This window comes from Vombatus ursinus, unplaced genomic scaffold (genome assembly GCF_900497805.2).
Source record: "Vombatus ursinus unplaced genomic scaffold, bare-nosed wombat genome assembly UNPS02009835.1, whole genome shotgun sequence".
In the NCBI taxonomy this organism is placed as follows: Eukaryota; Metazoa; Chordata; class Mammalia; order Diprotodontia; family Vombatidae; genus Vombatus; species Vombatus ursinus.
The window spans coordinates 6462437-6474638 of NW_020949613.1; the positions used below are offsets into that span (position 1 = coordinate 6462437).

A 12202-nucleotide genomic window follows, 5' to 3' on the forward strand; every position below is an offset into this window, starting at 1 on the left:
CAAACTCATACCTTTTTTTCCAGCTTCCTTATTTTTTTTGAATGGCACTGCACTTCTTCCAGTCTCTAGGTTCATAATCTTGACATCATCCTGGACTCTTTACTGTCCCTCATCCCACATATTTAATCAGTTGCCAAATCTTGCCATTTCTAACTCTTCAACATCTCTCATATCTATCTCCTTCTCTCTATTCTCACAGCCATTATCTTAGTTCAGGCCCTTATCGCCTCTTGCTAAGAGTCTAAGTTTTGAGTCTAAGTTTTACAGAACAAATCCTTTTATTAAGGGGATTTGTTCTGTGAAGTTTGGATTCAGTCAGAGGGCTGCACTTCAGGACATAGAGGGCCACATGTGGCCTCGAGGCCACCCCTGGCCTAGACTGTTACAACAGTCTCCCAGTTGGTTTTTCTGTTTCAAGTCTTTCCTCACTTCAGATCAGATGCCAAAGTGATTTTCCTCAAATACAGATTGGACAGTGTCATTCCTTACTCAAACTCAGGTGACTCCCTGTTACTTCTATTCATCATTAACCCTTTTATTTAGTTTTTAAAGCCTTTCAAAATTTACCCCGATCTATTTTTCCAGTCTTACTGCCCTTCCCACACTCTATGATCCAGCTAAATCGTCTTTTTCCCATGTCCTTTCTAACCCTCCCCTCTCCAGTGGACCATCCCTTCCAACAAAGTATAAGAGAGAGAGGAAAAAAAATGTTCATCAAAACCAAACAGCTCAACATCCATGTCTGACAGTATATACAACATTTTATACCCATAGTTCCCCATCTCTGTAAATAATCGAAACAAGTTTCAAAAGACAAAAGCACACTTAACAACACTGTGCGTCATGGTGAAGTACAGTCAGATGATGAACTGACAAAGTCTTAACCGTGGATGTACCCTCAAGGCTCGGTCTGGAGCCATCTTTTCTTTCTATGCTTTGTTAATCCTGCTTACTCTTAGAAGATACACAGGCATATACACCCACACACCCACTCTTTACATGGCTATACATTCTGCTTTATGCCTTTGTATACTATTAGATGAAGTCTTTACCTTACTAGCTAAATTTGTCTATCTATGTATCTATCTGTCTTTGCTGTGTTAACCACCACCACCACCCTCAACAATGAGAAGTGTACTGTGTGAAATCCAAAAGGATTGGGGAGTAAGGGTGCAATCCTCCTGTGTAATTGTTCTTTATTATCTTAATCTGCTTTTATGCTGAGAAAAGATACTGATGAGTGTTTACTGGCAGTTGCCACCTGGATCTCCACCATGACAATGGTGAACACCTTTTGTGAACATACACCTTTCTGTTTTATGCCTTGATTATTATTAATGATCAGAGGGTTTACAAACAGGATCTCTTTTTTATATATTTCACAGAATCTTGCATAATTTTGCCACGTGAACAGGAAGTATCTTTGATGGAGGAGAGCATCTAAGGTAATATCTTGTTCTGCTGAACCAAATACTTTTTTATGGTCAACAATACCAAAAAATAATCACTGTATGATCTTGTATTCTAGTACTTTGTCAATTGGGTGATAGTAAAAATAAAATGTGATCTACTTTAGAATACTGTTTGTAAAAGCTAATCTCTTTCCTTCTAATAAATTCCCTCATCAATGAATTTGTATAGGGTTATAAAGATGAGCACATGTCTGGGAAGTTACTAGAGTTCCCTTTTTTTTTTTTGGTACTAATACAGTTTGAGATTTATTTTTTTCATTTTGACATTTTCTCCTATTCCAGATATCTTGAGAATCAATCCTTAATACCCTCAAAACTGTGTCACTTCCAGCACAGACTTCCTCTTTACACCCTTGGTCTAGTAGAGTTATTTTTTTTTCCCATTTTTGTTTTCTTCAGTGTTCTTTCCATTTCCTCAGACAGCACATTCTATGTTAGAACCCAAAATCATTGTTCTTGATGGTGAAAAAAGTTTGTTATAAAAAAAAAAATTTGCAGATCTTTCCCACAGAGTTGTGTGGCGTTCCTCAGATCTTATCCTTTGCTTCTATGATTCTAATTTTTTAAAAATTTGATTTTTATTGACAGCTTTGGTTTTTATGTCATCTTAATTTATTAATATATTTATTTCCTTTCCCTACCCAGGGAGCCATCCTTCCTAACAAAGGATGAGAAGGAAAAATTTCATCCTGGGAAAAGAGAACTAAAGAGTAACAGCAATCCCAAATAAGTCAGAGGATCACTGATTTAGAAGGTACCTAGAAGGTATCTTTGAAGTCATCAAATCCAATTCTCTCATTTTACAGAGAAAGAACTGAAACTCTCATAGGTTAAATGACTTGCCCAAGGTTAAACAGGTAGAAAGTGCCTCCTGACCCAGTCCAGGATTGGCATTTGAACCCTGATCTTTTGATTCCAAATCCTGCTTTTCCCACTGTATCTGTCAGTGTCCATCACAGCCAGGCCCTGAAGAATCTCTTCTTTTGCTCTCTATATTTAAGGTTCTACAGCATCCAGTGAATACCCTTATCTTAAGGCCCAAATCTAAGTCATTTTGATGCTTCAAGAGCTGCCAAGAACTTTAGGGAATCTTAAAAAAAAATGAGACCAACGAATAAACTTTTCCTTCTCTTGGGTTGGACATATTCAAGCTCATGTGTCCACATTGTGTCAATTTCTGGCCAGGTCACAAACTCTTGCCCCTGCAGGGCTGCATCAGTGAACACTGAACTTCCCACTATCTCTTTACCAAGGTGCACATCCCAGTTTCCATTACAAAGAACCCCTACTTCCCAATCAAACAATTGTTCTTTATTAAGCAAAGGCAAAAGCTGGCCCTGCTCTCAAAAAGCTCACAGTCTAGGGAGAGAGATAACAGGCAATCATGTACGAATATGATATATTTAGTCTAAACTGTAGATAATTACGGGGGAAGGTGCTTGGCCTCCTTAATGCTAGCACCGCCTCCCCCAAGTGGTATCTCCAATTTATCCTGTAATATATCTTACTTGTAAAAGGCTTCTTGCTGAGAGTGGGATTTTAGATGAGACATGTGGAAACCAGAAAAAAAATAAAAACGAAAACCCAAACCAACTACAATCTGTATCTCCCTTCAAAGAGCTCACAACCTGACGGGGAGAGACCGCGTATATAAATCAGAACACACTAGATAGATGCACAATAAATGCGCGCGCAACTGGAATAATTGAACCCCGCTTTCCTGGGTGGAGGACCAGAAGAAGAAGCACCAAGGGCAGAGCCCTGGCGACCTTGAACTTCGGGGGCGGGGCCGGCGCGAGGGAGCGGGGCGGACAGGGGCGGGGCCGGCGCGAGGGGTGGGGCCAGTGCGGAGGGGGCGGGGCCGGCGCGAGTTGTGACGACTTCCGCCTCCATCCGAAATCTCCCGCCTTAGCGAAGGGTTGAGTCTTGGTTCTAAAAGGAAGAGATCCCTGCACTTTTAGGGGAGTTGGGGCTGCTGCAGGTAAGAACTTCGCGTGGGACACGTTTCCTCTTTCCAGCCTGTAAGTGGTTTTGTTGCAGCGGGGTTTGTGGAGCCCCGTAGGCTGTGCCGGGTCCCTGTTTCCCCCTGCGGGGGCTTGGGCTGAGAAGCGGGGCTGATATTGGGGGGACAAAGCGCGGAGTGGCTGGGGGTGCAGTGTTGGGGGAGAGGGAGAGTTTGTGTCCGGGTGTGCTGTGCATGGGGTGCAGCATGTTTTTAGCTTCCCCAGGAGCTGTAGGTCAGGGAAGTTTGGGAAGCTCGACCGCTGAAATTTGCATGCTTGCCTTCCAACATGCTTGCCTGTTCTTCCCCACACAGTTTCCCTCCCCTCCAGCCCCTTACCCTCGGAGGGCACTTGAGAGTAGAGGGCCAGAGTGGGTAGGGGAAGGGCTTGAAAACCGAGGAATTTGCGCCCAAAGCCACAACATGTACAATGTTACTGTGTTGCATCACCGGCAGTAAGTGCTTAATAAATGTTTGTGGCCAGGAGTGATGGGCTTGAGATCCCTTGAGATCATGGTTTGAATGCCACCTTTCTACACTTATTAGCTTTGTGACTCTAGGCGAGTCACTTAACTTTTCTTAAGTTACAGTTTCCTCCAGGGACTAATAACAATTGTAGTATGAGAAGCTATTGTATCTCTTTGTTGTTGGTCAGTCGTTTCAGTCACGTCCGACCCTTTCTGACCTCTTTTGCGGTTTTTCTTGGCAAAGATACTGGAGGGGTTTGCCATTTCCTTCTCCAGCTGATTTTACGGATGAGGAAAATGAGGCAAATAGGGTTAAATTACTTGCGTGGGGTCACACAGCTGGTAAGTGTCTGAGGCCACATTTGAACTCAGGAAGATGAGTCTTCCAGACCTTAGGCCTGACACTCTATCGACTTACTGGACCATTGTAGTTCAGAAATAGTGAGCAGTGATTGTGTCTCTTTATCAATTTATATACACTTGTAGTATGAACATAGAAACAATTGTGTCTATCAGTTTATATACTGTTCTATAATGTTCCTTTGTGATCTGTTTTATAATTGAATTTTACGTGTGTCATGTTTAATTGTTTATACATTACACTTTTAACATTGCCAGATATTTGATTGTTTATCCCTGTAAAATGTAATATATGGTCAAAACTACCTGTAAGTCTGTTCACTTAAGCATTAGTTGAATAAAATATGACTGTTGGCCAAATCGTTTAACTTTTCAGTGGCCAGCTGTTCTGTGTAGGTAGATCAAGATTTCCAACCTAGAGTTCACACTAATGAACGTATAGGTCTGGACCAAAAAAAAAAAAAAAAAATAGAGAGAAAAGAAAAGGAAAAAAGCACCTATTTCATAAGGTTGCTGTAAGGTTGTATGTAAAGCAATTTTCAAGCCCTGAATGATGGTATAAATGTTAAATATTATTGATTGGCACAGATTTTTTAAGTGAAATTGACTGGCCACTGCACTCATCTTTCTCCTCCTACCCCTGATGATAAACTCATATTTATGTAGTTCTTTAAGGTTTATAGTGTATTTTCCTTACAACTATCCTCTTAGGCAGAGAGTATAAGTATTAATAATAATAATAATAATAGCCAACATTTACTTAATGCTTACTGTGTGCCAGGCACTATAGTAAATACTTTACGATTATTATCTCATTTGATGCTCATAACTAGTCTGGGAGGTAGTTGCTATTATTATCCTCATTTTACAGTTGAGAAAACTGAGGCAGACAGAGGTTAAGTGACTTGCCCAGGGTTATACAGCTACTAAGTATCTGATTTGATTTGAATTTGGTCCAAGTGAGAAGTGATGAGAGCCAGACCTAAGGTGGCAGCTTGTGTGAATAGTAAGGCGATGAATAAGAAATATGGTGTGGAGGTATCAACAAGCAATCATAGCATCATGAGATGTATGTGAAAACCAGGTTTATTACAAGAGAAATGAACATGCATGTAGAACCCCAAGAGTTCAAGTTCTTATAGAATGTGTCAGAAGTAGGATTTGAAAACCCTTATCTTCCTCACTCTGAGACCAATACCACACTGCCTCTTAATATGTATGTTGGTGAAAATTAGGAACTCCTTTCAAGTGGGCAAAGTTGAAAGCTATCACCCTGTATTTTCAACTAATCTTTTTTTTTTCTTTGCTTAAGGTAACAAAGATGCAGTTTCCTGGACCAAAGAAAAAGAAACTGATTCTGGCAGGGGATCAGAGGGGTGCTTCCTATCCTCATAGTCTTCAGTTCTACCTACAACCTCCTTCTGAAAACATATCTTTGATAGAGTTTGAAACTCTGGCTATTGAAAGGCTTAAACGTAAGTAATATTTTACATTCTGTTAGACTTGAAATGTTTAAAGAAATGTTTGATCACTAATTTCTTTGCAATTTAGGTACATGTTAGCCCTGAATTCTAATTTAGTGTGACTGTTGACTTGAAGTGGGCTCTGAAATGATTAGTACTGTTGGGAAGGATGGATAAGTTACTTTCTTTCTTTCTTTCTTTTTTTGAATTTTAAATACTATTTTTTTTCCCAGTTGCATGTAAAAACAATTTTTAACACTTTTAAAAAATTTTTAAGTTTTAAATTCTTTCCCTCTCTCCCTTCCTTTTCCCTTCCTTGAGACAGTAAGCAATTTGATATAGCTTCTTCATGTGCAATCATACAAAACAAATCCCCATATTAGTCATATTGTAAAAAAAAAAAAACACAGGCAAAAAAATCACAAAAAAAGTTAAAAAAAATGATATGCTTCGATCTGCAATCAGACTCCATCAGTTCTTTCCCTGGAGGTGGATAGCATTTTTAATCTTCAGTCCTTTGAAATTGTCTTAAATTATTGTATTGCTCAGAATAGCTTAGTAATTCACAGTTGATTATTGTATGATAATGCTGTTACCATGTACAGTGTTTTCCTGATTCTGATCACTTCATTTTGCATCAGTTCATGTAAGTCTTTCCAGGATAAGTTACTTTCACAGAGCCATTGATCTCTAAGTGTAGCAGTCTCCTCATGGCCATCATTTTGATGATTTGGTAAATGAAGAAATCATCCCCATGGTATATCAGTTCATGTAGCTCTGGGAAATTCTGCTTGCTTCTGTCATGTCTAGTTTATACCCCAAAATGAGGTAGTCTGTCTACCTGTTCCAGAATACAATTTGGAACCATGCCCCTAAAGCTATTAAACTGTGTTTACTCTTTGGCCTAGAGGTAATATTACTAGGTCTGTGCCCCAGAAGAGATCAAAGAAAGAAGAAAAAGACCTTATGTATAAAACTTAATTATGGTAGCTCTTTTTGTGATGGCAAAGAACTGGAAACTTAGAGAGTACCCATCAACTGGAGAATAGCTAAATACATTATGGTATGTGAATATGATGAAATACTATTGTGGGAAGAGTATAGTTTTAGAGAAACTTGTATGAAGATTGAAGTGAGTAGACCCAGGAGAACAATTTACACAATAACAATAACATTGTAAAGACAAACAGCTTTGAAAGACTTAACAGTGATCAATGCAATGACCAGTCACAATTTCCAGAGGACTCATGATGAAACATGTTATCTACCTCCTGACTGAGAAATGATGCAGGGTGCAGATTAAGATATTTTTTGGGTGTGATCGATGCAGAAAATTATTTTTGCTTGACTGTGTGTATTTGTTACAAGTGTTTTATTTGTCTTTCTTTTTAAATGGGGAAGTGAAAGGAAGAGAAAGGAAATTTTCCTTAATTGGGAAAAAAATGTAGCACTATGTTTGAGCTCCACATGCTAAATATAGGACCTGTAATGGATAGAGAAGCAAATTAAATTTACCACGAATTTGAGGAGGGAGATGAACTCACCAAAAATATACTTAATTGTTGCTTTTTCTGTTACATATGGGATTAATTATAATAGGACTAGGTAAAACAATTAAAGGATTTTATTTCCCTCTTAATATAGTTTTTTAAAAGCGCAAATTGATTATTTTCTCTCTCTCTCTTTCTCTCTCATTTTTGCTGTGATTTTTATAGTGCTTAAGATAGTTGAAAATCTTGGTGTGAGCTACTTGAAAGGGTCTGAGCAATACCAGAGTAAGCTGGAGAGTGAGATTCGAAGACTCAAATTTTCCTACAGAGTAAGTACAAACAAAAATCTTTTCATTTGCATCAATTATTATAGGACTAAATCTTCCCCCATCCTTAGAAAGTTTCACTAGATCCTACCGTCCTCTCAAACTATATTGTCTTATGTCTTTCACATTTGTTTGCCAGACTCTTAGTGGGGGAAAAACTGGCCATGCTTATTGCCTTCTCTTCCTCTCCTCTTTCTCAACGCTTTGAAGACTGGCTTCCTACTCAACTTACCACTCAACTGAAGCTGCTCTCCCCAGCTAATCTGAGTTATGAATTCTGATGGTCTTTTCTCAGTTTGCATCTTTTATAGTCTATAAGCATTTGGCGCTATTGATCATTTTCCATTCTTAGATACTCTCTTCTTTCTGCGTTTTCCTTGTACTACTCTATCCTCATTCACCTCCTTTCTGTCTGTCCTCTTGTTCACCATCTTATTTGCAGTCTCATCATCCCCATCATGTGTCTTACCTGTATGTATTTCTCAAGGCTGTGTCCTGGCCTCTCTTGTCTTCTGTAGCTACAGCCTATCTTGGTATCTTCCTCAGCTCCCATGGGTTTAAAAATCAGCTCTACAAAGATGACCTCCCTGACTCTCCGCTGAGTTTCAGCCCAATATCAACGAAAGTCTAGTGGACATTTCAAACTGAATATCCTGGAAATATCTGAAAATCAGCATGTCAACCAGTTGCCAAATCTTATCATTTATGTTTACACACTATTTCTTATATCTACTCACATAGCTTCCATAATTCAGTCCTTTATCTTCCCTTGCCTAGATTTTTGCAACAACTTCCTAATTGTTCTTCCTGCTTCAATTCTCTGCTTACAAACTAGGACATAATGATTTTCCTTAAGTGTAGATCTGACCGTGTTACTTTCCTACTCAATAAACTCCAGTGGTTTCCTGTTGCCTCAAGGATAAAATACAAATCCCTCTATTTAGGTTTCAAAGCCCCTCTCAGTTTCGGCTCAGCCTTTCTTTCCAGCTTCATTGGACCCTATTCTCCTTCCCATACTCCAGTGATCCAGCCAAACTGTTTTTTTTTCTAGTCTTCACATACAGCATTCCTTCTTTCATCTCTGAACTTTAGTTCTGGCTATCTCCCATGCTTACAATTGACTTCCTTCTTACTTCTGCCTCATAAAATCCTTCTTTTTCTTTGAGTTGTAACTCAAAGACCTTCTTCTATATGAAGTCTTTTCCTATCCCTCCACAACAGCTAGTGTTCTTATATACAAGCTACCTTTTATTTAAATTTTTGGATTTTTCTTTATGCGTATTATGTATGTGCAATATCAGTCAGCATGCATTTATAGTGCCAAGCTTTTTAGGCACTGGTAGGGATAGGAATATGAAAAAAGAAACAATCACTTACCAACTGTGTGACTCTGGGCAAGTCACTTAACCCAGTTGCCTTACCAAAAAAGCAAACAAACCAGTCTCTGTATTTTAATGGAAAAGAAAAATATACGTATCAGTATAAAAACATATATGGTTATAAAAATACATATATATGTGTAACGTATATATAAGTATGAAGTATAAATATTTATATATATAAGTAAAAAAATGTATGTACTTATATATGTATTTTTCTCCTCCACTAGAACATACAGATTTTTTTTTAAAATATCCCTATCCCTACTAGGGCCTAGTGAAAAGCTTAGCACTATAAATGCATGTTGATTGATATGGCAGATCGATTCAAATGTATACTTGTGTTAGTTGGATCACTGAATAGCCATTGGTAACATGAACATCATTAACTGCTTGTATTTGCTATTAAGGTTATTATGATGTATTTATTTCAGTGCAACTTTTTTTCAGTTTCCTTTTCAAATTCTCTTATTGAGGATTCCTTTTGGAAAGTTTAATATTTTTCTTTTGGCTAAGATTATGGGGAAGGCTGGGTTGGATGCATATGCTAAACTCTTCCATTCATGTTCACAAACCTGGGTATTAATTTTGATCCTTTCCTTCTATATCCAATTAGTAGTCAAATCCTATTAATTCTACCTCTGATATCATTTGCATCTATTCCCTTCTCCTTATTCCTGGTGTTACCATCCTAGTGCCCTTCTTCATTATCTAGTCTTGCAATACCCTCCTAATGGTTTTTCCACCTCTGTTCTCTTCCTTACCAACTCTCAGAAGTCATCTTTTGTACTTTGGCCAGCTAAATCTTCCATATGCACAGATCTGTTATCTCTTTGTTCAAAATCTTTCACTAGCTCCCTATTTCCCCTCAAATAAGGTTCATATTTCTCAGCCTTGCATTCAAGACCTTCCACCAATTGACAACACTCTGTGCTTCCACACTCCATGTGTTCTTTGCTCTCACCACCTGCACCATTCATTATCTCTCATATACATTTCTTGTCTTCCAATAATGCTCCTTTTCCCTAGGCCTAAGGTACTGTCCATCATATCCATCAGTTCAAGTGATCTCTTTGTTTATGAACATACCCTTCTTATATATTTTTCATGTTATAATTTTTTTAATGTGTCAAAGGCCCTTGAGGGCAGAGACTTTATCTTATTCAATTTCTGTGTTTCTCTTATCTACCAGCTGAGGTCTCTGTAGGTTGTTGTTCAGTATTTCAGTTGTGTCCAACTCTTCATGACCTCTTTTTTTTGGGTTTCCTTGGCAAAGATACTGGACTGGTTTGCCATTTCTTTGTCTAGCTCATTTTACAGATGACGATACTGAGGCAAAAAGGGTTAAGTAACTTGCCCAGAGTCACACAGCTAGTAAGTGTCTGAGGCCAGATTTGAACTCAGGAAGATGAGTCTTCCTGACTTTGGGTTTGGCACTCCATCCACTGTGCTACATAGCTACCCCATGTAGGTTGTAGGCAGTTAATAAATATGTATTCAAAGTTGTTAAAGTTTAACTTTTCCCTTACAATAATAATACCTTTTTATGGTGACATTTTATACTCAGTTTAATTCCAACCATTTTGTTTAGTTTGACCTTTTTTTAGGAGAGTTGGTAGTGGGATCATATCCTGTGATTTCATTGCTATAGGTAACTTCCAGCAAGGAAATTTGCCTTTCCAAAGTCAATTGTCAACTTTCTGTGACTTAAAAGTTTTAGAGAGTTCCTTAGGGGCAGTATGAGATTAAGTTACAGTGTCATCCAGCTGACTATTTCAGAAGTGACACTTGGTAGAAGATAGGTGAAGAAACTTAGGCCCAGAGAGGTTTTGATTTTCTCAAGATTAATAAGCATCAGAGGTGAGATTTGAACCTAAGTTCTTTGACTCCAGAGAGTTATTTACCCCATGCTGAACTTGGTTTGCTTTATTTATCAGCAAAGACCAAGATTCCTTGGCCATCTGGCAAAATGATAGAGTTTTGTGCCTTAGTTATGTTACCCTGGAATCCTTCCATGTTCCTGTTCTTATAAGAGCAAGTTTCTTTAATCTGAATTAGGCTTTCCCAGGTCACAGAGTGATAGGAACATAGATTTAGACTTGGAAGACTAATCTAATTTAGGCTGTCCCTATCCACAATTTTATGTATGAAGAAACTAAGGACCAGGAAAATTGTGACACAAGTAATAAGTAGCAGAGCCTAGATTCAAACCTAGGTCCTTTGACTCCAGAATCTAGAGACAGCTGCCCGTGGTACAGTAGATAGTGTGTTGGGCCTAGATTCACAAAGACTTGAGTTTAATACCACCTTTAGATAAATGCTAGTTATGTGACTATGGCAAGTCACTCTACTTCTGTCTGCTTTAGTTTCCTCATCTGTAAAATGGGGTTAATAATAGCTTGTATCTCTGAAGATTTCTGTGAGGCTCAAATGAGATAATATTTGTAGAGCATTTAGCACAGTGCCTGGCACATAGTAGGTATAGAAGTGAAGAGGAACAAAGGAGGTAATATTTGTAAAGATAGTGTAAGGATAGTGTTGAGTATATAAGTAATTTAGGGTGGTGTGGTGGTGCAGTGGATAGTGTTGGGCCTGGAGTCAGGAAGACCTGAGTTAAAATCCAGCACCAGACACTTATTAGCTGTGTGACCCTGGGTAAGTCATTTAACCCTGTTTGCCTCAGTTTCCTCATCTGTCAAGTGAACTAGAGAAGAAAATGACAAACCACTCCACTATCTTTGCCAAGAAAACCCCAGATGGAGTCAGGAGGAGTCAGACATGACTGAACAACAATACAGCAAGTTTAATAATGCTTGTTTCTTTTCCTTCCTTATTAATTCTAGCATCCTTTCCATTTTACTACCTTGCCTCTTCAGATGGTCTTGTGTCCTTGGGGAGGGGGAGGAGCAATTGAATTGTTCCATGGTTTACTGTCACATGAGGATAAATGTAACATCTATTTAGCATTCACTAAATATTTTTTCATTCAGAACATGTGTGAATTTTGTGGACGTTGAAGTTTTAATGTCTTCTATTGCCTTAGTATTTTCCTATTTTATTTTTTTTTCCTGATTAACTTAAATGCTTGTTATTACTTTGTAGGAAAATTTAGATGATGAATTCGAAGCACGAAGAAGGGATCACATATCTCATTTCATCTTGCGTCTTGCTTATTGCCAGTCGTAAGTAGACTGTGATTATATTTCTGATTCATGGATTTCTGTTTAGTTCATATTGGAGTTT

The 12202-nt window shown here is 38.3% G+C and overlaps 1 protein-coding gene across 1 annotated transcript in view; it reads left to right on the top strand.

Moving 5' to 3' along the window:
• Positions 1–3368: 3368 nt before the first annotated feature.
• PRIM2 (DNA primase subunit 2) overlaps positions 3369–12202 on the top strand; it is a 348920-nt gene continuing 340086 nt past the window's right edge. Inside the window, exons 1-4 of the mRNA XM_027852944.1 lie at positions 3369–3453; positions 5614–5776; positions 7480–7583; positions 12062–12141. Of these exons, the coding sequence (XP_027708745.1) occupies positions 5623–5776; positions 7480–7583; positions 12062–12141 (338 nt within the window). The 5' untranslated portion in view covers positions 3369–3453; positions 5614–5622. The remainder of the gene's footprint in view (positions 3454–5613; positions 5777–7479; positions 7584–12061; positions 12142–12202) is intronic.